The sequence below is a fragment of the Pinus tabuliformis genome, chromosome 9 (genome assembly GCF_031772625.1).
Source record: "Pinus tabuliformis cultivar Carrire ecotype Pingquan chromosome 9, CPIR1, whole genome shotgun sequence".
Lineage (NCBI taxonomy): Eukaryota > Viridiplantae > Streptophyta > Pinopsida > Pinales > Pinaceae > Pinus > Pinus tabuliformis.
Window position 1 is genome coordinate 1,342,337,149 of NC_142307.1, and position 27,590 is coordinate 1,342,364,738.

Below are 27,590 nucleotides of genomic sequence, written 5' to 3' on the forward strand. Positions count from 1 at the left end.
TGAATTTTGTCATTAGAATCTTAGAGGAATCCTAGTGTGTTGATCTGCTAGATTATATTTGGTCGCAGAACTGGGTGGTCTATGAGGGTCTATGTCAAATGGGTTTCCCATTTGAGATGTAAAATTGTAAAAGTCATGATCTAAAGTGTCTTGAGGGTTAGAAAATGTTTTAATCCCCTCATAAGTCCTAAGTCCTAGGTCCTAGGTGATTTTTCCAAAGGCTAAGTTCGAGGATCCAAAAAAAAAAATTAAAATTAATTAGTTAAAATAAAAAAGGAATATATATAAAAGATATAAAAAATAAATAAATAAAAATTATAAAATAAAATAAAAACTTAAAAAATAATAAAATAATAATATTTTTGAGTAAACAAATGCAGAATTTCAATTTTTTAATGCATTAAAAATTCGACGGATGAGATTAAGAGATATCTTGATCCTTATCAACGGTCGAGATCACTTTAACATGGATCACTCGAACTAGCCGTTGGGAATTTTTCTTTTAAATAGGGTGCTAGGGGTCATTTGAGATCAGATTCGATCTGAGAGTCTGGTGCTAAAGAAAGCTCTCTTGTTGTCATTTTTTGTGCAATAAAGAAAGACTTTGGGGTTAAAAATCTTGCTGGTGTTACTCTTCTCGAAATGCTGTAAGATGTTTTATGTTTCTGCATAATTTTATTTTCAGCTATTGATTTTAGCTTGATGAAGATTGATTCAAGCACAGGTATCTTGTCTGATCTCTAGGGTTTGAATGATAGTTTAGATCCTGAAATATAATGGCAGGTATCTCCATTTGATCTAGATTTCACAATCGTTTTTTCCCTCTATGTTAATGGTTGATTCTAAGCTGTGCAGGAAATCTTAGTTTTGAGTTTACCGGGCGTTAGGGGAAATTCTCGACTGAACCAGCCAACTCCCGGATTGCATTTCCTGAAAGAGCCCAGCTAGTTTTAATTCCGGGCTTATCATCTGAAAAAAAAATTTATGAATGCATGCAGGATGTTCTGAAGTATCTCACATTAAAATTAAATTCTGATAATATTATTGTGATTATTGACAAATTTGGCTGCTTAAGAGTCGTTAATCTATAAATATTGTAATTATTTAGCTGATTTAGGGTTTTCAAATTTGTTTTTGGCACATTTTACTTCTGGGTTTTCTGTTTTTGCCATTGCAGGTTGTAGGGTTTTCTAAAGATTTCCGAGGGTTTGATCAGATCTTTGCTATTGCTCAGGGTTTCATTGTGTTACAAGGGCATTTTGAATTTTTTTTGGAGGCAAATCTACATTTCCACAATCTTCAATCGCTCAGCTGCACAGGCCATACTCTCCTCTGCATGAATTCATTTTTATTTTGTTACGCTGGCCATTCCAGCTTCTACGCATCTCTCACATTTTTACTCTACACGCAGTCTTTTTCTCCGCCTGCAGCTGCTCCTCCCCTGGCTTTCCTTTCCCCTGTCGTCGACTACACCTGCAATTACAAACACAACTCAAAAAAAAAAATATATATATATATATATATTAAAAAAAAACGCAGCTCCCACTGACCCTCAGTTTCCCATCAGCGACTGAGCGAGCCAGAAATGCTTCCATCGAGCAAGTTTTCTCTCTTTCCGCCCTCCTCTCGTCTGATCATCGAGCTGCTCATTTTCCTCACGCAACTCCTCAGCAATCTGCCTGCGTCAAGCTCCCTCGTATCCCTCTCCTCGCTGTTGCTTACCCTCTGCAGCGCATCCATATCCCTCACGCAGTCACCTGTGTGTTTGACTCTTCACGCTGCACTTCTTCTGCCTCCTCCTGCCATCGAAACTCGTCCAGGCCTGCGGGTTTGAAGGTTAACGTATCATATTTTTTGATAGAACTTTCAGGTTCTGCGCAGTTTATTTGTGTCTATGCGTTAGCAGCTCAGTCGTGCGTGGGTTTCTAAGTTCGAGCCTCCTCTGCCTGCGTCCGTCCAGCCTCCTCATTGGCTATCGTTCTCCTTCTGCCATCTTGCTCTCCAACCTGCGTCAAGCATAAGGCTGCAAACACCAAACAAAATTTGATTTTGGGTTTTGATATACGTCACGTAAGTTTCAAGTTTAGAGTTAGGCTTTAGTTTATTTTTTATTTCTTTTAGTTTAGATTTTGATTTTTGTTTTGCTTATAAGATTTTAAAACTTAAAAAAATTAAATTATAATAATAAAAAGCAACCAAAAACAAAAAATTGATTTTGCTTTGTTTTTCTTTGGATTTTATGTAAATTTTAGTTTTGTTTATTTTAAATTCAAAAAAAAAATTCATCAAATATAAAAAAATATAAAAAGCAAATTTTGGGTTTTCTTTTCAATTTGTATTATTCATGTGTTAGCCCCTTTTAGTTAGGTTTTAAATTAGAATTATGTTTTATTTTTGGGTTTAGCTTTTAGTGTAGTTTAGTTTAATCCTCATTTTTAAATTTAATTTAGTTTTACATTACTTTTAGAATAAATCAAAAAAATCGAATAAAAAAGATAAAAATTCATAAAAAAACTTAAAAAGCTCATTTTTATTTTTTAGATTTTTAGTTTAAATTAGATTTTAATTTAGGATTTTAAAATTTTGTAAAAATATAATTGTAAATATATAAAAAGTTTCTTTAGATTAGATATTAGATCTAATTTAGTTTTATTTTATTTTAGTTTTATTATATATTTTTTTTAGAAAATTTAAAAATAATAAATAATAAAAAAATAAAATGAAAATAATAAAATAATAAAAAAATAAAATTGAAAAGCTTAACCTAAAAATTGAAAAATCATTTTGATGTCTTTTGTGGTATTTATGTTCCATTTCTCTATAGCTATATGCATTTAAATGTTTATTTACAAGTTGGCTATATGAAAGTGGTAGCCTGTCAGTGTTTAAATTTCGCGGTTATTTAAAGCATTTAATCCTTCGAATTTTAATTGCTGGAATATCGTTATTGAGTTTGAATTGCTGGATCACTATTAAAGCATTGTGCTTTTATCGAATATCTTGCATTGCTTGAGTTATCTGATGGTAAATGATTGTTAATGAGTTCATCTTTCCGCAGCATTCAATAGATAATCATTCAGCCATTAACTCCATAAGGCACTGGTCTATTAACTTAATAAAATCAAATAAGTGCTTGTTTTCCCTCGTGTCTCCCAACCCAACTGGTCCACAGTTGGTCATCCATTGTCCCATAGGGTCTACCCCGCTTAGTCGCAGGAGACAGGCTTAAATGGAGAGATCGGGGATCAAGGTGACAGCCCCCGGTCTAAGTGTTGTCGTGACAATCTGTGCGACAACAGACCCTATTAGGTGGTTTCAACCTCTAAATAAGTGACACGTCCAAGGTACACACTTCAAGAGGCAGGTGTCTTGTGAATAATGATGGAGCGAAGTGGGGGCAAAGGGAAGGTTGTAAGCCACATACCATGGTACAAGGGTAGCTATGATTACGAAATCCCACACCTTGGGTATATGAATGTAGGAGGGAGCAACGTGATACATGAGTTACCCAAACCTTTGTTTTTCCTCCCTTCTTCATTTTCCTTTTGCCTTTTATTATTTTTTCTTCATTTTACTACTCAGGGCTCAAGGGGATGAGAGCATGATGTGTAAGATATAGCAATGATTACCCCCTCAAGGTGGGGTAGTTCATCGCCCACCAAGGGTTGGGACATTCATGGGTTCCTTAATGATGCAAGGGGCAGTCATAGGGGCTCTAGGAACTTGGGTGATGGCCATAATTATAGGGGGTAGAGTTCATATTTGGATTTTGCCAACGTGCTAAATTTTATAGTCCCGGCCATCCTTTGCCTTTTGTGGTAAATTTCCTATTGTATGTGGCCATATTATGCTTTTATCTTTCTTTTTAGTTGCATCAACCTCTAAGGCATCATTCCAAGCCCGACCCAAGGAGTAGACAAGGGGAAGGGGAGGCTAAAACCTTGTGGACCCAATGGACAAATGTGGACCCAGAGGGGGAAAGTGCAAAAAGTACTTGTAATGAGCGAAGGGGAGTGAGATATATGGTGTCGAGAGGCGAGACCACGCAACCAAAATCAACACTTCCCATGTAGTGACACTCCTAAAGCTAATAGCCAATAAAGGAGATCCCACGAGACTAGGATTCAGGATTAACCCCCCTAGTTGAGGTAAGGGAACAAGAGTACAGTCAAAGCCCTTCCTTCTTCCAAGTCTCCTAGTAATCCATGCCCAAGTGTGCCCAAGAAAAACAAGCATAAACACCCAATTACGTAATGAAAAATCATACCTTTGGGATCGGATGGCCCACCTTCAAACATACGATCATGACATATGAGCGAGGGTACACAATGGCTAGCTCAAGCGACAGAGAAGGTAGCACATCAAAACTATCAGGTGGCTATTGTTATGAATAAAAATATATATAGAAATAATAAAAATAAAAAGTAAATAGTATAGTTATAAATAATGATCAATTAATTAATAATTAGAAATGAAGAGGCATGTCTCATAGGACATGACCATTCATGAACGGGCACCTGCATAGGTATATAAGCAAGCCCTCATTTTGTAACAATCATAATATTCATTCTATTCTATTCTATTAATACATATATTACTTAGAATACAATATTTGTGTACAAATACATTCTAACTATAAACAACTACAAATTTTGTTGCTACATTGGTATCAGAGCCATTTGACCCTCTGGACGGTAACCACTGCATAGTATGTCCAACCTTAAGTCCAAAAATCATGGGAACATATTCCCAAGATTATGACCATAAAACTAGGCGAGAATTATTATTGGAAATGAGAGAAATACTCACAAAATCAATAAAGATTCTTTAAGCATGTTCAACACTTACAATGGAAGAAGGCATTGACATGAAAGAGATTTAACAATAAAGAATGCTCTAACCAGGAAAAGGATGTTAAACATGTTGAATTAGGAACTCCTCAGGGTGGCATAAATGAGAATGATAATCAAAGTGGGTATATGACAACTGAAAACGAAAACAGGGAGGAAGAAAATGAATCTACAGATGTTATTGATGAAGAATCACTACATTCCACAAAAAAACAAGAAAATGTTATGTCAATCACAGATTATAATGAGAATGAAGCAGTGTTATCAGAATCGGTCAGTCAACCGTTTTTGGCCCAAAACCGGTTTGAACCGGGCCTCCGGACCGGAATAGGCCGATTTGTTACCGAACCGATTGGTTTTGTAACAGAACCAGTCAGTTTGGTATTGCACTGACCTATTTCACCGAACAGGGCAGTTCAGGACTGGCTACGTGAAGAAAAATTTTGCCTTCTTTTTTATTTTTTATTTTTTTATTTTGTAGTTGGTTGGCCCACTTCTTACTCTCCCTAGGCTGTCCTAATATTCAAGCCTATGGCCCTCATCCTGATAATCAAGTCTATGGCCCTAGTATTGCTATGCAATTCATGGTAATGTTAAATTTTTAAATTCATTTTTACTTAAATTTTTAACATTACCATGACATGACTCAGGATGTTTGAGAGTGGTTCCAACCTCATTGGATTTCATATGGAGAAAGTAGAATTTTAGATTTCAATCAAAATCCAATAGAGTTGAGAGTTTTTCAAGATTTTAGGATTGGGGGGATTGCAACGTTTCCATTGGATTTTGTCATGTATGAGGGTATGGAACTAGTATTTAATAAAGAGCACCAAGTCCTCTATGTACTTTGATGTTAGTGGCATTGGTTGTCGAGCTCCTCTATCATGACTCTACAAAAAATGTACCCATCACTCAAACAAAATCTTGACATGACATTGTATGGTTTTTTAATCTTATTTTAACGCCTAAATAGTTATATTGATGGCGAAGACCCCAATATAGGGAATGATTTTGATGATATGTAGGCATTTGTTGTAGCATGATTTTTTTTGGTTGCTAGAGGTCATCTAGAGCCTATTTGTTGATGTATTTTCTGTTCAGAGATGGATTGCACTCTATGCTATTTTGGTTATGTGCACCCTTACATGCTATGTAAATGAGAATTTTTGCATATTTGTGTATAAATGGTTTGGATTCATATGGATGCACATGAATATATATTTTTTTCTTTAAAATACGAATGTTTTATGTGTTTTTGGTAAACCGGTTTTTTTTCCAATTTTTTAGCAGTTCCCAGTCCACAAGGTTTTTCGGTTCGATCACCAGTTAGGTTCTAACAACATTGGAATGAAGATGATCTTAAAGATGAAGATGGCCTGGATTATGATAATGATGTGCCAACATATCAAGTTGTGAAGGAAAATAATAAGTGGGTTAACACTGGAAAACAGATTGTGGGTTATGTTACTAGAGTTGAAGTTGGAGATGAATTTCATTACAGGATCGAGCTTTATACTAGAGATTTTCATCAGCAAGACCATGTAGTGAAAATCAATGGACAAACAAAATCAAAGATGAAAATAGTAGTTGAATAACAAAAGCTTCTAGTACCTGAGAGGCTGGACATAGAGCAGGATAACTATGGTGATGCTTTTGAGCAATAACCAGCGAGGTTGTCTTCCATAAGAAGGTCAATGTTTCCAATTTCATGAAAAAATATCTATGCAAGCCATGGATTTTATAAGTGCAATTACTAAGTTTTGCCCACCAAGAAGTTCATTTAAGCCATTAAATTGGATGAGGACTTGTAACTACAAATTTTTGTCACCTCCAGACCTTGACGATCACAAATAAAACAGAGGTCAGGCCTTCAAAGCAAATACAACAAATGGTTCAGATAAACTAAGTGATTTGCAATCACAGATTCTAGATATTGATAGCTCAACAAATATAAATCAAATTGCATGCTCTTCAATTTTCCTTCAATACCAAAGCATTACTTTTACATCCCTGTGGTCTCAACAAAGAACCCATGAGCATCTAGGGAGCTGAGACGTAATTTTCAGTTATCATTCCACCTCATGACGCAAATAGAGTTTTGTCTCCATTTAGCTCTCAGAAATAAAGCAGGTTTTTGTCTCCTCTTATTTCTCCTCAGAAGTCAAACAGAATTGTATTTCCATCTTTAGCAGTTCCACGCAGAAAACACCTGACCTCTGTTAGTGAAGAGATTGACCAGTTAAGTTGTCTAGAGATTGACCAGTTAAGTTGTTTTACTAAAAGAAGTGAGCCAATGACAGCAGATCCATCAACAGAAGAAAAAGACAAAGAGGAGTTGTGGACAGACTCCAGCATGAAGCATTCTTTCACCTTCATCATGAATGTTGATTGTCATATCAAATGGCAAATCCTGTCTTGCAAAAATGACTTCTTGTGGGCCACACTAATTCTTCCACTGCCTAGAAAACGAAAACAACAAGTCATTATTCTACGTCATACGGTAGTGAGAAAACAACTAATCATAACCATCGTTGTCAATAACAATTCATGCACATATGCAGATCAAGAAGAGAAGTTCCTAGGCATGCAAGCTTTTCGCATGGTGTTGGACATTAGTTCTGCAAAATGGTCTCTTTTAGACCATAAAAAATACAAGTGGGATGATTGGGATCTTGTCTGATTACTGCTCAAACAAGATTCCACTCAGCTTCTTTATAACATAAAAACCCTGCAGAAAATTTGGAGAATTGAACATCATGTGATACTTGATTAGCTCGAGGGGCATAGATAATAAAAAAATGTGTGTAACAAAAGATGTTATACAAAATAAAATATATATTTTCTAAATGTAATAAAAGTAATGCCCCTCACCGTTAAGAAAAATGGAATAGAAGCGAATATTAAAATTGCACCGAAAACGGATCTCTATTCCTTGGTCAGTCGACAAAATGGCATGCGTAATCAAACTTCCCACTTAATTACAGAGGACAAAAATGCTACAAATGGTAAGAGAAATGTGAAGGACTTTGCATGTCATATAAAGAGCCCAGAGTGTTTTGTACTAGTCATATTGAAAAGCAGAAACAAAGTTTCAATGCCTTCATCATCATTTTCAGAAGTCATACAGTCAGAAAAATTTGAAAATGGAAACATGTCATGGGAGAGATCCAATTAAAGAAAGTTTGATGTCGCAACAAACATTGTGGTTGATGATGAGGTATACCATATTTTAGTGTACATTTTCAACACAAAACCCCTGGCCCTTTCTTCAACAAATCTCAGAAATTTAGCTCGTATTTTGGGTGATTTCTATCATTTTCTTGTATTAGAGTTAACACTGGCACATGGGTAACCAAAACCTAGAAAATAATGTTGGCAGCGGTTGTTCAAAATCTAATATATACAATAGGTCATTTCAACAACGATGATCACATAGGCATTGTGGAGAATGCCTATGAATTTATTGAATTGTTCCCTTTTTTGGCTCCGTGGAACTTTAAAATGTACCCACGAGTCTCAAGAAGTGTCGTTGACTTATTATTGAAGTCTATGGACACCACAAAACACATTAAAAAATGGAATGCACACTAACAAGAAGGGAACATTGAGTGAATCTATTAGTCATAAATATAAATAAATAAAATAATTTTAAAAGTTGCCTATAAAATTATTAAGGTTACTTTATAAAATTATAAAGTTATTTAATACAGGTTACCTTATAATATTTTGATTAAGTTACTTCTTTAAAATATTAATAATAATAATAATTAATATATATATATATATATATACATACAAAAACAACCCTGATTTCAACATAGTACTACTGACTAATTACACATGTCGAAATGATATGCGCAATAAGAGAGAATCTCGCTCAATAAAGCTTTGAGGACAAAGCTTTTCGAAGAGGAAGGCAATGTTATGAATAAATATATATATATAGAAATAATAAAAATAAAAAATAAATATTATAGTTATAAATAATGATCAATCAAATAATAATTAGTCATGGAGAGGCATGTCTGATAGGACATGACCATTCGTGAAAGGGCACCTGCCTAGGTATATAAGCAGGCCCTCATTTTGTAACAATCATAATATTCATTCTATTTTATTCTATTAATACATATATAACTTACAATACAATATTTGTGTACAAATACATTCTAATTACAAACAACTATAGAGTTTGTTGTTATAGCTACAAGAGGTTGTCGGTTGTCGATTGAAGACAAATCTAGGAGAAAATTTCTCCCATAGGGGTCACACACTAGTGGTGGGTAACAGGGACCACCCCCCTTGGCTTAGCTAGGAGAGAGCCTAAACAAAGAGAATTGGGATCAGGTGACAACCCCTTCTCTGAGTGTTGCCACAAAGAACACATTTTGTGGGGTTGAGGATTTTTCCCACTTGTCTTGGGTGTGCAAATCTGTGGACAACAGTACTAATACACCTCATCAATATTCACATGACACCTACCACTTGAAGGATGTACCTTGGACATGTCCTTCCCTTTAGGGGTTTGGAGCACCTAATAAAGTTGTCTATTGACCACTCCTACCTAGGGAGGTAACACCATTACATGCTCAAAGCCCCAAATCTGGAAGGGAAGCCCACTATGAAGTCCCCACTTCTGCCCTTGATTAACAAGCTTATTCACTCAATTGCACTAATGATTATTGTATCTGAAGGTGAGGAGACGCATTGGATCTTATACAAGATTGGTAGATGGTTTCACTTTGGGCTTGGCCTCCCTATACGGGATCCAAGCCCACCAAAGGATCATATTGACACTTGTAGGGGATGTGTTGAGAGCCATGGGTTTCCATCATGTGACAGAGCATTATCTCATGCCATGGGCAACCTCAACACCTTCAGTAGCTTGTTCATTGCCCCACATTATATGCAAGATGATGCACTTGGACCAGCAGTGCCCCCAGTCAGCTTAGCATTGTATACAAGGTTTGGCAGTTGATCTGAGGCCCAAAGGAGGTTTGTCTCATCCTTGAGACATGGGAGGGCAAGCACCATCTTTCGTGCCCTCATTTGGAGCAATCTACAAGCTCATTTTACAAGGGGGGACCCATGAGACCACTACTTGTGCCCCAAAGCCACTTTGGAGCACCACATGATGTTTTTATTGGAGATCAAGGGGCCACCTCCTTTGACCATCATTCATGGAGCCCTCTTCTTCATCATGGCACTTGAGGACTCGATTACGCCTTCCAACAACCCTCCTACACCATGGCTAGTCATTTTAGCTTCATTTTAGATGGCTTATCTTATACTTTATGAGCTATTTGCTGAGCTTGTCACCAAAGTGATATTATTTTACACACTAAAATATTTTTAGGGGCATTTTAGGCTAATTCAAACTTTTAGAGGCTCATATAAATAGAGTTAAGCCTCATTTGTATCAAACATCATCATCACACTTGGATATCTCTCTCTTGAGAAATTTGCACTTTTTCTTGGATGTCTATTGGAGCTCTTTTGATGCATTTCGATATTTTTGGGAGCTGAAATCTTGTTCTTTCTTGGAGCCGCTATCTTGATCTTGGATTGGATATATCTCTTGCTATCTTGTAAGTTATTTTGTTGAAGATATTTTCATGTAATAATGTCTAATGTGTGGAAATCTTGCAACTAGCTAGTTCTTCTTTTGCCCTAATTATTGAATATCATTGAAAAGATTGTTGGATTGCAAATTTGTGCATGTTACTCATTGATTAGCAAGTAGATGAATGTTCCTAGTGGATTAAAACTTGTTTTTCTTCCATAAAATTCCATTGATCTTGGGTGGGTAAATGTGAAAGTGTGATTGCTAGGGCATAACAATTTCGCCTCCTTGAAGACAATTTTACCCAAATTTCGAATCACATAGACTCCATAGCCCATGGGTAAGGCACTAATCCAAGCAAGTTTGGTGGTCACCCTTCTTTTACCTATTTTTTTCTTCTAAAAATTTCAGCCTCTATCCTAGACAACCTAGCAAGGGCTTCTTGTGAAATCCATTATAGGGACTATTTTTCGAATCTCTCTAGACAAGGAATTGTGCTAATGTCTCCTCTATTGATCCTCCAAGTTTCACGCAATTCCCACAGTTCATTTGTGAGAAAACTCAAGCCCTAGCTCGAACTTTGAATGCCCATCTTGAACATCATAGTGAGAGGTCATTTTGAGAGTTTTTGCACATAGTTTTTGGTGGAATAAATCACTTTTAAACCCCTTCCCTACACTACCTTGACCTAGTAAGCTCCTCGAAGGGTCTCCACCCATGGCTATTCATAAACCCTAGGTCTCTTGTGATCCCATTCTAGGCTTTTCAAGAAGAGTGAAAACCTATTTAATGATATATAATCATCTCACAAAGCTTCTTGAAATGTCCTAATCATCTTTGGAGCCTTGACCTCAAGCATCCTTGTCATTATTGAATATCATTAACCCTAGGTCTAGGTCTCCTCATAGGTCTTTCTGGGAGAGCCCTTTGCTTGAAGCATTAAGCCTCTCCTTTGAATGGGCCTTGGAAATCACATCATAGCTTGTCTTTGATCCTATCATTACTGGTGATTTCCCTCATACCAGGACTGCGTCCATCGGTGAAAGTGGATATGTTTCCAATTGTTATCATTTGGTCTAGTAGTTGTCCCTTAGGTACCCCTCCTAGGACCCCTGCTCGATTGTGTGGTAACATAACCAATGATTACTGTAATTAGAAATTTTCTTGAGCCATAAAATCGTGGTCATATGTTTAGAGATTATGGTCAATTCCATGGGCATCAATATGTTAATGGAAAGGATCTACAATGGCAAAAAGCAGTAGACCCTAAAGGAACCGACAAAATGGTTAGCATTATATTTGCAAGGCTCCCATTCTACTAGTTCAATCAAGTCAACAAGTAGCAAAACAAAGGAAATTGTCTACTATGGGTATCAAGGGAAGGGAAGTGTGAAGAGACAAAGCATAGAATAAAAGTAAAAAGTAGGAAGATTTCTCAAGGGAACAAGATGAACAAACATTGTTCACAGGGTTTTTTTTGTGGCCTCGACATATGCATTGGAAAGCAAGATCCAAGATTGTTGTTCATGGAGACTATTGCCCTTGGATCCTTGTTATGATCTTATGATGGGTTGTGCAATTATTGATAGTTGTAAAATACTTTTAGGAGTGAATATTGGTTCCCCTAAAATTTTGTACTTTTATATGCTAATTAAGTAAAGGTATACATACCTAAAATGTCTCTACATCACATTAAATTGAATGTTAAGGTTATGCCTCTTTTTCGAAATATATATCAAAGAAGCAAAAAGTGAAAGGTATATATAATGAATTTTGTAACCTCTTCCTAAGAGCTACTAAAACAGAAATAGAACAAAAATATTTTGTTCGATCCAAAGATTGTGCATCTTTCATCAACGAGGATCCCTTTGCCAGGAGCTAGTGGTAAACCTCATATTTCCACAAATAACTAAAAGCAGACAGAGATAATCCCCTAATCAAACACAAACTTACACATGAGTTTCCATGACACAAATAACTTCACAATCTATAGGCAATACCAAAGGCACCAATGAGCCCTACCCTGCAGCAATGCAAAATGGTGCTCCTCAAACCAACTCCAATAGTGCTTGGCGAACCTACATTCCTAGAAAATATGCTTCACTGTCTTTGGGCACTAACAAATGCAACAAAGGCCATCTGAGCAACCACTCTTGGCCAACTTGGTGGAATCCCCTAGTAAATGACCAATGAAGCAAAAACCCTCAACTTATATGAAAATATCATAATCAAAACATTGAACAGAAACTAAACCCAATGCTCTTTTGAGTTCTCAAATACCCATCAGATATTAAGCAACAAAGAAAGGAAACATCTTGTATGATAGATAAGTACAAATGGCAAGAGATATACTGAAGAAGCGGACAACCAAAACTCCACCCTCGGTCACCTCCAAAACAGCCCAAGCATACCAATGTTCGTCTTGAACCTAAGTTGCACAAAACGTCAAAACAGGTATGATTGGAAATGCGCCCCCCAAAAAATGGAAACATTGGACGAAACGTCATATATATATATATATAACAGGTATGATTGGAAATGCGCCCCCCAAAAAATGGAAACATTGGACGAAACGTCATATATATATATATAAGTTAAGTTAATAATGCATCCTGCAAGAAAGCAAACAATGAGACACATAAATGACATTTTAGAAGGAAAACCCAATATATGTTAACTCTCATAGATGATTAAATGATTCAAAATCCAAAATTATCATTTATAAATGAGGTTGTACATCCAAGATTTGAAAATCAGCCTTTATACATGAGGCTTTACATCCAAAATCAGCCTTTATACATGGCTATATGTGCTGAAAATGAAACATAACATAAGCTAATGACAAGTACAATTACATATCTTATAATCCTAATCCTCATCTTCATTAACAAAATAGAACAAGTTGTTTTTTTAGCAAAACTAGAGCATGGATTGATTAGAGATAAATTAGTTTGTGGAGTGATTAGACATAAAATTTAGTGTTATATTAAATCTATTTTGGCCATAGAAGGGCCCCACAACCTTCTTGGGTGCTTGAGTGAGCCTGCAGAAGCAAAAGAGTCACGGAAATGGGGAAAATTGGCTTGAAATGGGGCAAAATTTGGCTGAAATACCATAGAAACGTTTCAGCAACGTTTCGGGGAGTTTCGGGTACAAGGACGCCACCTTGGGGGTCGTTTCCTGCAACATAGTCTTAAACAAATCAAACTTTGGAATGAGAGCCTAGAACTCCATCATCAAGAGACAATTACTCGTAAGAATCCCATACTCTTGAGCAAGAGCCCTTCACTCGTTCCAAGAGCAAGAACCAAAATCCCATAAATCCCACTCAAAGAAGATGCCCCTCCAGCTCAGCCTGCATCAGGGTTACTTGGGAGCGAGAGCGAAAGCGGGGAGCGAGAGCGAAAACGGGTGCGGGAGCGACATTTTCAGAAGCTCCCAGTTTGGGAGCAAATCCTAGAGCGTTTTTTATATAATATATATTTTTTATATTTTTATACATATATGTCAACAAAAACATGTAGAATGATGAATTAGATATAAAAAACATAAAAAAACATTGACTGAACCATATAAACACAATAATCTAAAAGTTATAATCTTCATCAACCACATCCACAAGTTAGTAACATACAACATATTGAGTCTCATGATTCATCAATCTTAAAGTTTCAAGCTTTCAAAATTCAATATATAACATTTATCATCATTGATCACCAAAGTTGTACTTGTAAGCTAAGTGTAACCATTACAACAAATAATATCTAACATGAAATGAAATGAAACAACTTTCAACTTTCATGAAGCATGATATTCATAATTCATTACTAATGAGTTATAATTGCCAACTTCGAACTTAAATTGTCATATATTGTTTAAAAAAATATCATAATAAATATGAAAGAGTCAATAGTTATAAAAACTACTAGAAACTAGAAAAGACAAGTAAATCTATTATCTATTGCTTATGCTTGGGCCTCTTGCCACCACGAGAAATGTCTAATTTTTTAGTCTTGTTGGAGAATCATGATCTTTGTCATTAATATCACCCTCTAAGTATTAATATCCAAAGGTATCTTTGTCATTACCTTTGTATCTGTATAGGGATATTTGTCATTAATATCACCCTCTAAGCATTAACATAAGATAGAAAAAACATGGCATGTCAAGTCAAGATTTTGCTTGAGTGATGCGTACATTTTTAGGAGGGTCATGATAGAGGAGTTCAACAACCAATGTCACTAACATCAAGGTACATAGAGGGATTGGTGCTCTTAATTAAATACGAGTTCCATACCCTAATACATGACAAAATTCAATGGAAACCTAAGTAACCGGATTCGTTATATAGGGGCCACGCGTCCGAATCCAGCGTGTCGGACACGATTCGCCCGAAAAACGTGTCCAAAAAAAATGACACGTCGAATCCTATCAGGACACAGAATCCCAAGTGTGTCACGAAATTCACTAGTGTGTCCCGATTTTTGACAGTGTGTACAGGATTCGTTTGGCAGAAAAGCGACCTGTGTTTGTCCGGACCATCTTTTGGAAGATATTTGCTGGTTGCATTCCCTTTATTTCTAGCAAGATATAGTGTAACACGGTTAGATGTATACTGGAAATCCTAAATGTATAGTGGAAGTCGGATTTGTGTAAATATTCGGGATGTACTTATTAAGGTCTTGTTCATGATGATGTCAATCAAGTAAGTTATTTGAACGAGAAGTTTTGATTGAGGAATCTTTCAACTATAGGATCACAAGATAGTCGTTTTATTTGTAAGTCATTAATGGTGGTTTCTATTTTTCCTTTTCTACATGTATCATCCAGATTTTCAATAGAATGTTTCACATTCTCTTTGATTGGACTTGGTTTTCTTGTTTCCATATCTTTTTTGGGCGCAACTATGCACAAAGTTGCAGCGTGTGTATGGTTTACAACTTTTATGTGAAATAGCATGCTATTGAGGCTTGCCTCACGCTGCAAAATCTGGGGTAATTTAAATCCTTTTATCCCAGGTCATTGATTAGAAACATAAACAAAATCGACCTAATGCCTCCACCATCACATTCTGCTCCCGCATAGATTGTGAATTTCCACTTGATACCATGCTCTCTGCAAAATGAGTCAATCTTAGTGTTGTACTCTCCACCAATATTAGATTTCAATGCCTCAAGATATTTATCACTCTGCTTTAAACAGAAATGTGTTGTCAGTGTGTTTATCTTACTATCTTGTAGTTGTAAGTTGTCTTTCAGTTATGAATTATGAATCATGATTTATGTGACCAGTACCACTGACATGTATTTGAATGTTGTATGTACCATGCATGCTATAGATGAAGATCTATGTTTGAAATCAATAAATTTATATCATTAATTAAAATTTGTGTAAGAAATATCTAATTTTTATATATATATATATATATATATATATATATATATATATATATATATAAAATAATATATAACGAATCCTACGTGTCCTATTTCGGGGGGTCAACGTGTCCGAACCGACACCATGAATCCCAAATCCTACGAATTCCGAATCCCCATGTCAGGTGACTTAGATGGAAACATTGCAATCCCCCAAACCCTGAAATCCTAAAAAACTGATAAATCTGTTGGATTCTGAATGGAATCTAAAATTCTACTTTTTCCATATGAAATTCAATGAGGTCAGAACCACTCTCAAATAACTTGAGTCATTTCATGGTAATGTTAAAAATTTAAGTAAAAGGATGAAAATGAAGATTAAGGAGAATGTCAACCCTACAACAACTTTCCAAGTGACCCAAATGCTCCTAAAGATAAGTGAACCCGAAATTTGAAAGAGACGAAAAGTGAAAATAACGTCATGTAACTCAAGTGCCCCTCAAACTCTACCAATATGTTGCACTAATAACACCCAGTGTCAAAACAAAACTTGCCAAGGAACAAAACCGTCTAGATGTCGCACCACCCACTTGCCATTAGAAAATTGCCCTACAATAAAACAGACGCTCCCCTTATCCTTGAGTATAGTGTATATATCCAACAAATCTAAAGGAAGAGCTATCTCAACACCATACTTTCACCACAATTATACCCTCAAATTCTGCTCAAGTTGCGAAGACTAGGTCCTAGTACAATACCAACAATAGCCATAATACACATGAAAGACCTAAAGAATGCATCAAACCACAGTCAACTTCCATGCAAAGGGGAGGTCTATATGATGCCACATATGCTACTTTACAACCTCTAGAGACACCAATCCCACATGGAAACTAACAAAACCCATCCCTAAAAGGGATAACCAAATAATTGATCATAACTCTTGGGTATGTATGAGATAGGGAAATCAGAATCCATGCAGGAGGGAAATTCAATCCAATGAGCCAATAATCAATTTTATAATCTCTAACCACAAACCCTGAAACAACATAAAAAAGTGTCCAAACAAGTGATAACCCCGTCGACCAACCTCTAATTAACCCTAAGAGAGAGAAGGGAATCATCTACAAAATGGTTAATAACCATCTCTGAACCATCTAGAAGGAAAATTCCCCTAACCTACCCCACTACATGAACTACCTCGAAAAAATAACCTAAGGCATCAGTTGTCAAAACATATAATACAAACCAGAGGACAACCCTAATGAACGGATTGATGAAGAACAACCTACTAAGATAGAGAGTTGTGGACGAAAACAAAGGCCAATGCATTGGTGAAGAGAGTGTTCCATGGCCACAAAATAGGGACCAAAGCCCAAACAAGAATCTCCCAAAATGAGGAACAAGTCACATGCACATGAAATGAGTCATTTACTTTGAGTAATTTAACCATGCAATTCAATACAAGAAAGGAGCAAAAGTCAAGGTGGTAAATTTGTAGTCTCAATCACTAGAGGTAGAACTATGTACTTTTCAAGCATTTCAAAGGTCTCTTTCTACCATGACTTTAATACCACGTGAGTAACTACATGAAACCATTCCAGAAATGTACAAAGAAAATAAGAAAGAATAATTCAAATTCATTACTTCATTTTCAAAGGCACATCTTTTATGTGGGTACATGGAATGAGTGATTGTTCCTATGCTCAAATTAAAAACTAATTAAATGTTTAAGCTTAACCTAAACTCACAATACATTGAATTCATTCAAAAATGTAATTTCTAACTTATCTAAGTTTTTAAAATATTGGATGTGACCAATTGAATACAAGACGTATGTAACTGAAAAAAGAATTGTTGATATCATAAATCAATGGAAACTTAATAGTAAGTTAGACAAAGGATTATCACATGAATGAAAGTTTGTACTATAATCTCTAATCTTTGTGTTGTAACCTCAACACACAGTGAATAATAGAGGTGCAACCCGCCAAACTTGTCAAACATTTAGACATAAAGGCTTTAAAAAAAAATTTAAAAACTCCTACTAACATAAAATGGACAAGATGTGGAGAAATTTGTGCAAGGAAGTTCACTATGCAACATATCCAAGCCTTTACATGTCACTGTCAACATTAACCAAATTGTGTGAATCTATTACCAGAGACTTCCCCTAAGGCATTTAACCACATCAAAACAACATGATTACATTATAATAAGAATTGGTCTATTCAATAACATGGTCACATTGATTCCAAGCAATTAGAACACCATAGGATGAGTAGCCTTTTCTTTTTTCAAAAAGGTTTCGGTAAGCTTCCAACTACCGCATTTATCATATCAACTTTTCGAGGGCTTTTCTACAAATCTTATTTCATAATCTTGATGAAGTTTGATTGATATTTATGTAATAGTATAAACACGCAGTCTACACAAGTGCACATAAAGACCAAACCAAGCAAATATCACAAGAGTAAACGTTGCAAGTTAAGAGCAAAGAAAGCAAGGGAATCAAAACGATCATGGATCTAAGGCTTTTATTGAGAACCTAAAGGGAAAGTCATGGAGGGTTTGGATGCAAGATCATTGAAATAATGCAAAACTTGTTTATTCTAGCAATCCACTTGCTTGATGATGTACATGATTTTTTCAAGTTCAGTCATTGAAATGGATGACAATGGTGCCACGCAAAGATTTTCAAAGCCTCAAATCAATTTTGGCTTGGTATAGTCCCCTCAAGGTGTTGTTATGCATTAGCAAATTGTTGAATTAGGAATCCACCCTATCTACACCTTTCCATATCAACTCCGCATAGCTATTATAATTTATTCTTAGGTAATCATCTACATGAAGTTACGCTCTCATTTCTCATTATTTCCAACAATGTTCAGCCTTTCTCTCCTTCGCATCTCCTAATACCCTTTAGTACACCCTCCTTTCTCAAAAACAACCATTGAACAATATAGACCCCCACACTTTACGGACTTGCACCTCCTTCTTCTAAGATGCTCTTGGAAGCCCCATTCATGTCTTAATCTCCTCCTTCATTTCCTCACCCTAAGTCTTATTCAAAAGGACATTCATAAACTTAGGAATATTATATCCATTAATCTTAAAGGCCTTTAGCTTGAATTCCTAAAACACGAGATGAGATCCTTACACCATCCCCTAGATGTCCTTTTCAATGAAGTGAATTGTTCATGCCTTCCCCAATCTTGGCCATGGTATATCACTCACCCTAATCACCAACCTGGAGATGGTCAAGATCCTAATAAATATAGTGCATAATGATAGTCACACTTTCAGTAAAATTTATGCCACGAATCTTGATCTTTATCTTTCTTACTAATTCAAGAGGGACCCCTTGTCTGGTGAGTCCTTTCACTAGACCTACTAGAGTTTGTAACAATAGTGACCATGTAAGAAGAGTACAAAGCAATAGAGCCACTAGGGCAAATATCCGCCAAACAAGCCATGACGGCACGAGCAGCAAAGGGATCAAAAGTTGGCAAAGGCGAAGGTGGAAGCAAGTCATGGCAAGGTTTGAGGACACAGCAAATCCGACTAAGTGAGTAATAAACAATAGGACGGCAACAGATCTGGACAAGACACTGTCGCTGCAGAGAGGTTGGGTAGGAAAGAGTAGGTTAGCATAGCCAGCCATCACATAGAGTGCAGTAGGGCAGGAAAAAGGAGCATCAAGGAAAGTCCACAACATCATTGGGTGCAGGTTGTTGGCCTCCAACTACATATCAGTAGTAGACCATGACAGAAGAGGCAGAGGTGGTCGGCGTAGCTGCGAACCACAGACAAACAAAACAAGTAAATGGTCATAGGTGCAAAGCGTTGTCAGGTTGCGGGAGTTTCAAAGGACGTCAATGCACAAGGATAGCAAAGTGTGGTCACAGACAGGCCATATGTACGAGGTTTCAATAGCCATCACAAGTTGGACGTGAGCGCGAGAGGTTCTTGGCCAGAATTCAATGTGGTCAACACAGGGCCCAACAAGGGGAGGAGAGTCATACCCAATGAGTAGCTTGGGCCAAGAGGAGCAGTGTTAGGACATGATCATCAGTCATCGACAAATAAGCTAGGATGGAGTCGAAGACGCACTGGAGTGCAGCTACAAAAAGTATCAGCCCACGAAGACAAGCCGAGACAAGGTCTATGAAATAGCAAAGTGACAAGATCGTGTCGCGGGCAGAGCCCTGTGTTGGGCATGATCAAGTAGTTGTAGGACACAGTGGCTAGCAAGGGGTCGATGGTAGAGTTACTAAACATAGTGTGAATTCACTAGCAAGGGACCTGCTACAATTGGCATGAGCTAGTAGTGCCCGACAGAGCTAGTAATAGTTGGCAAGGTTAGCTAGCAAAGTTTACCAAGTTCTCCAGCAAGATTGGCGGAGATCAACCCTCAAAGGGAGAGAGGAGACTATTCTAGTCGAGGGACTAGCAGTAGCTTACTTTTAGTGGATATCTCAAAGGGAGACAAATCCACAAGAGAGATCCTAGCGGATCTATAAACCAATAGTTTTCTTGTGGGTGCTAGAATAACTTAGCACATGGACCACAAGGAGAAGCACAGGAGCTATTTGACAACCTGATTGAGTGGAACTCAGAATTGCATGTGGAGTTTGGTGTTGGTACCAAACACGCAATAAAAGGGTTTAGAACAATAATATTCTAGCTTGAGTCACGAGGCAGGTAGGAAGTGAATGACATCCTATGGGTGGCATAACTCAAGTGGAGTTTGTTGTCAGTCTTTAAGATAGAGAAGGGGTTTTTTGTAGCATTCCAAGATGTACATGCATTGATCAAGCGCATGGGATCTAACTCTTACAAGGGCCACGTCATTGGAGTTAGAGAAAGCAACCTATATAGGCTAAAAGGCCAACCTATTCGAGGAATGGCAAGAAGTAAAGCAGTGACAGAGAATAAGGAGGATGTATGCCTGATGGTTGAGCAGCTTAGAGGCAATCAACCTTCAAGTTCACATGGGGAGGACCAGTCAACAAATTCCTCCAAGTCTATTAAGAAGGTCTCTTGGTATGATATGACCTTTTAGGATGTTCAAAAACAAGAATATTCTAGGACCCAATCCAAGGGAAGCAGAGCTTCACAGATGTTTCTAGACAGGGTGGTAGGGAAGGCTTCCATTTTAGAGGGAGAACCCATGGCAACAAATGCAGTTCCAAGATCGTGTTGAGAATTCAATAGGGCAATGAATATGTTAATTCTCTTTAACTTGATAACTGTTTGTGTTACCTTTTTCCTTATTAGCTTTGTTCCTTATTATTATAATGTAAGATACATCAAACAACTACCGAAACAATAAGAACAATGACACAGTATATAGGCTACAAGCCAGGGCCAAAACCCCTCCTCTTGAGGGGAAAACCCTTAAATCCCTTCTCTTCTTATAGATCCTTCAATTGACGAATACCAAGACCTAGTGACTCAGACAAATACCCTCCAAGATCAAGATCAACCACTAACTCAACCTCCTGCTACAAGAACTTCGACCTCCTACTGCAAATCCGAAATCTTGTCTCCCCGGCAACTGTTGCTGCCACACTAGAAAACTTTGATCTTCTTCTAATAGCCTTCCTCTTCCCTTCGCTTGCCTTTCCTTGATACTTAGAGCTAGAGAGATGCCCTAAGTGACCTTCGCTTGACTTCTTTTCTCTCCTCCTTCCAATATCGAACCAGAGATGACCCTTGTGCAAAAACCCTAGCTTCGTCTTACACGTGGGAGAGAGAACTAGCCCAAACACTTCAACTTCCTTCGTCCTCTTCTTCGTCCTCTCCTTCGACCTCTTCTTTGTCCTCTTCTTCGCATAAAATAAGTGATGAGTGATTGTATCTTTTGGAGGACGAGTTCCACTCTTTATATAGGCCTCTTCAAGGGGTAGACATGGCTTTTCACTTAGGCCAACTTGATCTTTGGAGGGCATTTTGTCACTTTAAAGACAAATAATTTTTCTTTACAAGATACAATGTGCCCAATGGTGTCTTCAATATATGACAATGACTCTTAGACCTAGGATAAACCCTAGAAGCACTAAATGGGTGCTTGACCTATAAAATAAAAGAACTTGAGCATGAAACCCATGCTCCAATAATAATTTCTTTTCATTTTATAATTTACAAGAATATATTTCATACTTTGGAAGACCGAACCTAGTTACGCATTTGTCAACAAATCGAAGTCAATTGCAGGGGCAGAAGCACCTCCCTCGCTAAGACAGAATGTTGATGTTTGGAGTGAAGCAAGTACTTTTGTGTTAATTTCTATTAAGCCTAGCATTGATAAATTATAAACCTAGCAAAAGCAAGATCTATTGAATAACTAAAACATCTAAGGTCATAACTCAATTAGCAGAAGAAAAAATAAATAACAAATCCCATAAAACGACACAGATTTTGCCCAATAAAGCTTTTCATTAACGATCCAAACTTACATGTGCTCTTGTCCTAAGATAATGACCAAACTGAGAAAATACAAAATACAAGTAAGCATGGATCTGATACAACAGATCTACCCTACATCAGTGCATGATCTTCTTTGCAGATCTAAAACTCTAGCCTCTTTGCACTCCCTCGAACCCAACCTCTCTTTTTCTTCTCCTTAGCCTTGCTTTTATAACTTTACATTACACTAATCTCTAACCCTAACCCCAATCTCCAAAGTGATTAACGACCGAGATTAGATCTCGCCTCACTTGAGAAAAATGGCTAAGATTAAAACATAATCATTAAAGTAAATTATTTATTTTTCCTAAGTTTCTTTTATCTCAATAAGCCAACATAATAATATGTGTTTGTTCCTAAATTAGACTCAAGCTAAGTTACATTAGCAATCTTTCTCACACTAGAGAAAGTAACATAGGAGACAGTGGGCGATGTTGAGATTAGGTAGCATCGGGAGGTACTCTCACATGCACTTGGTGCTAGGCTTGTGAGAGAGAAACACCCAAAAAGTGACTATGTGAGATTTGCACCTGAGTTTGGGGTTTTGGAACCAAAGCGTGTGGGCTTGGCATTAATTTTAGGGCTAGATAGTTCTCTGGTTTAGATAATTGCATTTTAAAACATTTTTCAGCATTTTTCACATTACATTCATCCCATATCATCATAAGCAATTATATATAGTGAACATCAACATCAACAATGTAGCAAAATAGTAAAATACATTAGAAGAAAAGCATACACAATAGAGACATCAAGAATTTGGTGAGAGACCAATGCAAAACCCCACAAGGGGGAAACCCAGAATCAATTCTTTTTCTTCTATTAGTCAATCAATTTCCAGCTGAGATACAAAGTAAAATTATAATGAGACACAAGTCTTTCTATGTCAAACCCTAGGGCCAACCCTGGATCATACAGGATCCTCATAAGATGGCATCAGACAAGTCTATCAAGGAGTCCTCCACAACACTTATGATAGGGCTTCCTTCATATCACTGAAGGTAGCATATATCTATGCCACAATCATATCATAATCATAAGAATCATTGTCTTGCATCATTGTCAAAAGAACAAGTTTGACTGCCATACATCATTGTCATATCTTTGCCATATATAACTGTCATAAGGACTGAAATACATCTATGTCATATCTCTTCCATATATAATTGCATAAGTAATGCCATACATCTATGTCATATTACTACCATATATCACTCTCAAGAGGTCACTGTCATACATCATTGACATGAGAACACAGCCACACATCACTTGTTATAAGCACAAATACCTCTTCCATTCAGCATTGTCAAAAGCACAAATTTCATTGCCAAGTATCATTGCCATTCATCACGGTCAAGAGAACAAATATCTCTGCCATTCATCACTACCATACATAGAAAATTAGGGCACATAAACCTTTACCATAGGGCTGCTCAAGTAGGCCTAATAGACAGCATAAAACTGACCTTGAAGACCACATAATCAATACCCTAGCTGCAGAGGGTTAGGACCATTAGGGCCACACTAAAATATGCCAAAGGAAATAGAATGGGTGCATATTGCCACAGAGGAAGGCCACATATAGTGACTGAGATAGGCCACATTAGGCTGCATATGATCCACTAAAATAGGCCGCAAATGTCATCAAAGAAACCATTAAGATAGGTCGCATATGGTCTGAGATAAGCCACAGAGATTCACTGAGATAGGCCGCTAAATAGGCCGTAGAGATTCATTGAAATAGGCCATAGAGCCACAGAAGAAGCCACATAATATGCCTCAGAAAGGCCGCATAAGATGCCTCAGATAGCCCACATAAGTTTCCACAGATAGCCACAATAGATGCCACAGATATGTCACCAATAAGCTGCAGAACTAGGCCATCTTAGGCCGTAGAAGATGCACAGAAGAAGGCTCAATCTTGGTCTCATACCTTAGAGAAGATGATCTAAAAATCTGCCGAGAAGGTGAGTGAATAGGCTCATTATATAGTTGAATTACCATATGAATATTTGTGTCCCTTGGGCAGGTCGACTTGACTATTTTTAGGGGCCAACTTGAGCATAGTAAAAATAATAATTTCCTTAAATCAAATTCAAATTCTCTTGTTCCACATTGATTTTGAGCCGCATTAAAGAAATATTAAGCTAATTTGAACACATCAATAATAACAATTTTCCTTTATCCAATTTAAATTCACTTTCAGGCAAGATGGTTTCTCCTTCGAGTAATTGGATTTTCCTTGGGAAAATTCATTCCAAAGATGCCACAAATTCCAACACTCCCTCTCAGCTAGGGAGGAATTTCTAGCTACACCATGTGTCTCATCTCGAATGTACATGTCTCAACATGAGGGAAGCTCATCCCATCTCATCTCGTCTCATAGAAGAATAAGAATCTGCAATTGACGATAGGGGAGATCGATTTACCACAACCAAGTCCATGGTAGTGACCTTGGTAAGGATCATCCAAACCTACAGGTTTCCAGGTCAAGCTCCATGACATTATCTCAACTAAACAATGATGACTGGATCCACAAAAGAAGAAGAAGAAGAATGATCTGCACTAACAATAGGGGAGACCAGTCTACGGCAGTCATAAATGACCTTGGTAGAGATCATCCAAACCCTTTGTCCACTGATTGACCCTCTCCCAACTTGATCCTCATAGATCAAGTGGTAGAACACCAGCATCCAATACGTAGGGGAGATCAATTTACCACAACCAAGTCCATGGCATGTGCATCCACCCTTGGTAAAGATCACACACAACTAAGACTCCTCTCCCATGTGGCCAAGATGGGAGGCAATCCCAACAAGCTTAACCGAGTCCACGGCCCCTTTATAAGGGTGACTTGTGGGTAGGATGCAAACTGGTGTATGTACTTAGCCAAGTCCATGGCTTGAAGGAGTACCCTCACCCAGGAGTCTAGCTGCACAACCCCCTTCACCAAGTCCATGGCTAGTCATAAAGACAGGGGAAGGCATATCCTCAGTGTTCTCAATCAGCAATGTTCCCTCTCAAGGAAGGAGATCCTTGCTACACATCCCCCTTCACCAAGTCCATGGATAGTCATAAAGACAGATAACATATGCTCAATGTTTTCAATATATTCTCTTGCAATCCAAGCTGCCCTATGAAGAAGATGAACTTTGCTCTCAGCAAAGGCTTGGTGAGAATATCTGCAATCTACTCGTCTGGTGCAGCCTCACTGCTTCAGTTCTGCAATAAGTCACTATCAAAGCCTCATTGCTCCCTCTGTGTTGGAGCCTCAATACTCCATCAGTGGTACCATGTATGACAATCCTTTGGTTAGCTTTTGAAGTCACTATGCTCGCAATATGATCAACCACCGTTGTACTGAGTGCAATGGAAGTATGCTACCTACTCATCTAGGAAATCAAAGCAAGACCCATACAACACCGTAATGTGCTCTTCCTATTTATAGCACTTCCAGGCCACTTGGCATCGGCATATCTCTCCAGTCACAGCACTGTCTAAATCCATGACTGAATGTATCATCTAGGTATCTTAGTACCAGCTTTGCACCATTCCACTATACATATCCAGGCTCTATCTGGCTTAGGGTACATGCTGCAAAGCAAGGATCCATCAGGCTTCCTACTCATCGTGGGATCCACCAAATTTGAATCTGGAGAGGAGACTTTCAACTGCTCTAGTATAATCCATCATGCCAAGTTACTGACAACATACTTCCCTTGACAAGGAAGTCCTCATCAACTCTTTGTTCTACTTCAAGACTTCAAGAAGTGGATCACCTTAGGCTCAGACATCAACTCCCTTTGCCATTGAATGATGAGATGATTTGATCTTGTCAGAAATAAATTATTAGCATATAAAACCAAATATCAAAGGCATACCTTCAACCTTGAAGAGAGGTTGGCGTCCGCATCAAATGTCCATTAATCCAAGTATACCAAGCCCAGAGGACTTGCTTCAATCCACAATCATGAGTCTCCTACTCATGCACCTCAAAGCCCTGAGGTATCTTCAAGTATGCCAACTTCACATATATCAGATAATAGGTGCTAATATATTATCATAGACCTCTCCCTCTGAGAGCATATTACTGCATCATCTTTGTCATCTAAAATGGTCCTTTCATGAAGGACATGTTGTTCTTAGAAACTTCATGTCTTAGAGCATCTCATTCAATCTGAAAGAATGCTCCCTCTCGAAGCCTCTTCAATCATAGTCATCAACCTGGGAGACTACAATCCTTCCTTCAAGGTCTGAGATCTTACCCATTTTCAAGTGCGACTTTAATGAAGGGATGGATCTACATCTTCCTCACTCTAAATATTGAGGACTTGGTCCTTACATCCATCTGATGTACCTGTTGACCCCAAAACAAGAGCAAGAGCAGTAATAGCAAAGTAAATAAACATGATGAAATTGTACCTAATGATGAAGCAAGAATAAGCACAATGTTGAAAAATGTGTAACTGGTTTCGGTCTTCATAAATATGAAATGTACTTTTGATTTTTGTATATTGTAAAATGAAAGAAAAATTATTATTATTATTGAGCATGGGTTTCATGCTCAAGGTCTTTTATTTTATAGGTCAAGCACCCATTGAGTGCTTCTAGGGTTTGTCCTAGGTCAAGAAGTCAAAAGAGTCATTGTCATAAGTTGAAGACCCCATCGGGCATATTGTAAATTGTAAAGAAAATTATTTTTGTCCTTAAAAGTGTCAAAATACCCTTCAAGACCAAGTCGGCCTAGCCGCTGGCAAGTCGGCCTAAATTAAGGAGCTACATCCACCTTGAGAAACCTATATAAAGGAGGAAACTCGACCTCCTTGGAGGACATTCATCACTCACTCATTCAAGCAAAGGAGGAAGAAGAAGAAGGCAGCAAAGAAGGAAGAGGACGAAGGAGACTTGTCTTTGGGCTATTTCTCTCTCACATGTGCGAAGGAAGGCTAGGGTTTCTGCAGCTGGTCTAGGGTTTTTCTTCTGCAGGTTCAATCTTGAAGAAGGAAGGGAAAGAAGGTCAGCGAAGGTCACAATAAGTCATCCTCAAGCTCCAGAAGGAAGAGAAAAGCCAAGCGAAGGTCTGAGGAAGCCTTGGGAGGCCAGAAGAAGCTCACACGTGTGGCAGCAGTTGCTACAGGAGGGCCGAAAATTTCAAACCTGCAGTAGAGGCTGAAATTCTACAGTTGGAGGTCGAAGTTGTGCTACTGGAAGAGATTTGACTGGGTTTGACTTGGACAAAGGAAGTACATCATCCAAAAGGGTTGGACTTGGTCTTAGAGGGTATTGATCTTGGTCTAAAGGTCATAGAATTCGTCAATTGAAGAATCTATA

General features: G+C 37.6%; 1 protein-coding gene across 5 annotated transcripts in view; it reads right to left on the reverse strand.

Moving 5' to 3' along the window:
- Window positions 1-27,590, reverse strand: part of LOC149153483 (uncharacterized protein At3g49140-like) — a 297,229-nt gene that overhangs the window by 111,915 nt on the left and 157,724 nt on the right. The window contains exons 10-11 of one of the 5 annotated variants that reach the window (XM_089439341.1): window positions 7,221-7,305; window positions 6,855-7,066 (exon numbers count right to left, since the gene is read on the reverse strand). The exons of 3 other annotated variants lie outside the window; for them this stretch is intronic. In XM_089439341.1, coding sequence (XP_089295467.1) covers window positions 7,247-7,305 — 59 coding nt within the window. In that variant the 3' untranslated portion in view covers window positions 6,855-7,066; window positions 7,221-7,246. Of the gene's footprint in view, window positions 1-6,854; window positions 7,067-7,220; window positions 7,306-27,590 lie in introns of those variants that run through there. One more of the 5 variants, XM_089439340.1, reaches the window with a different exon arrangement.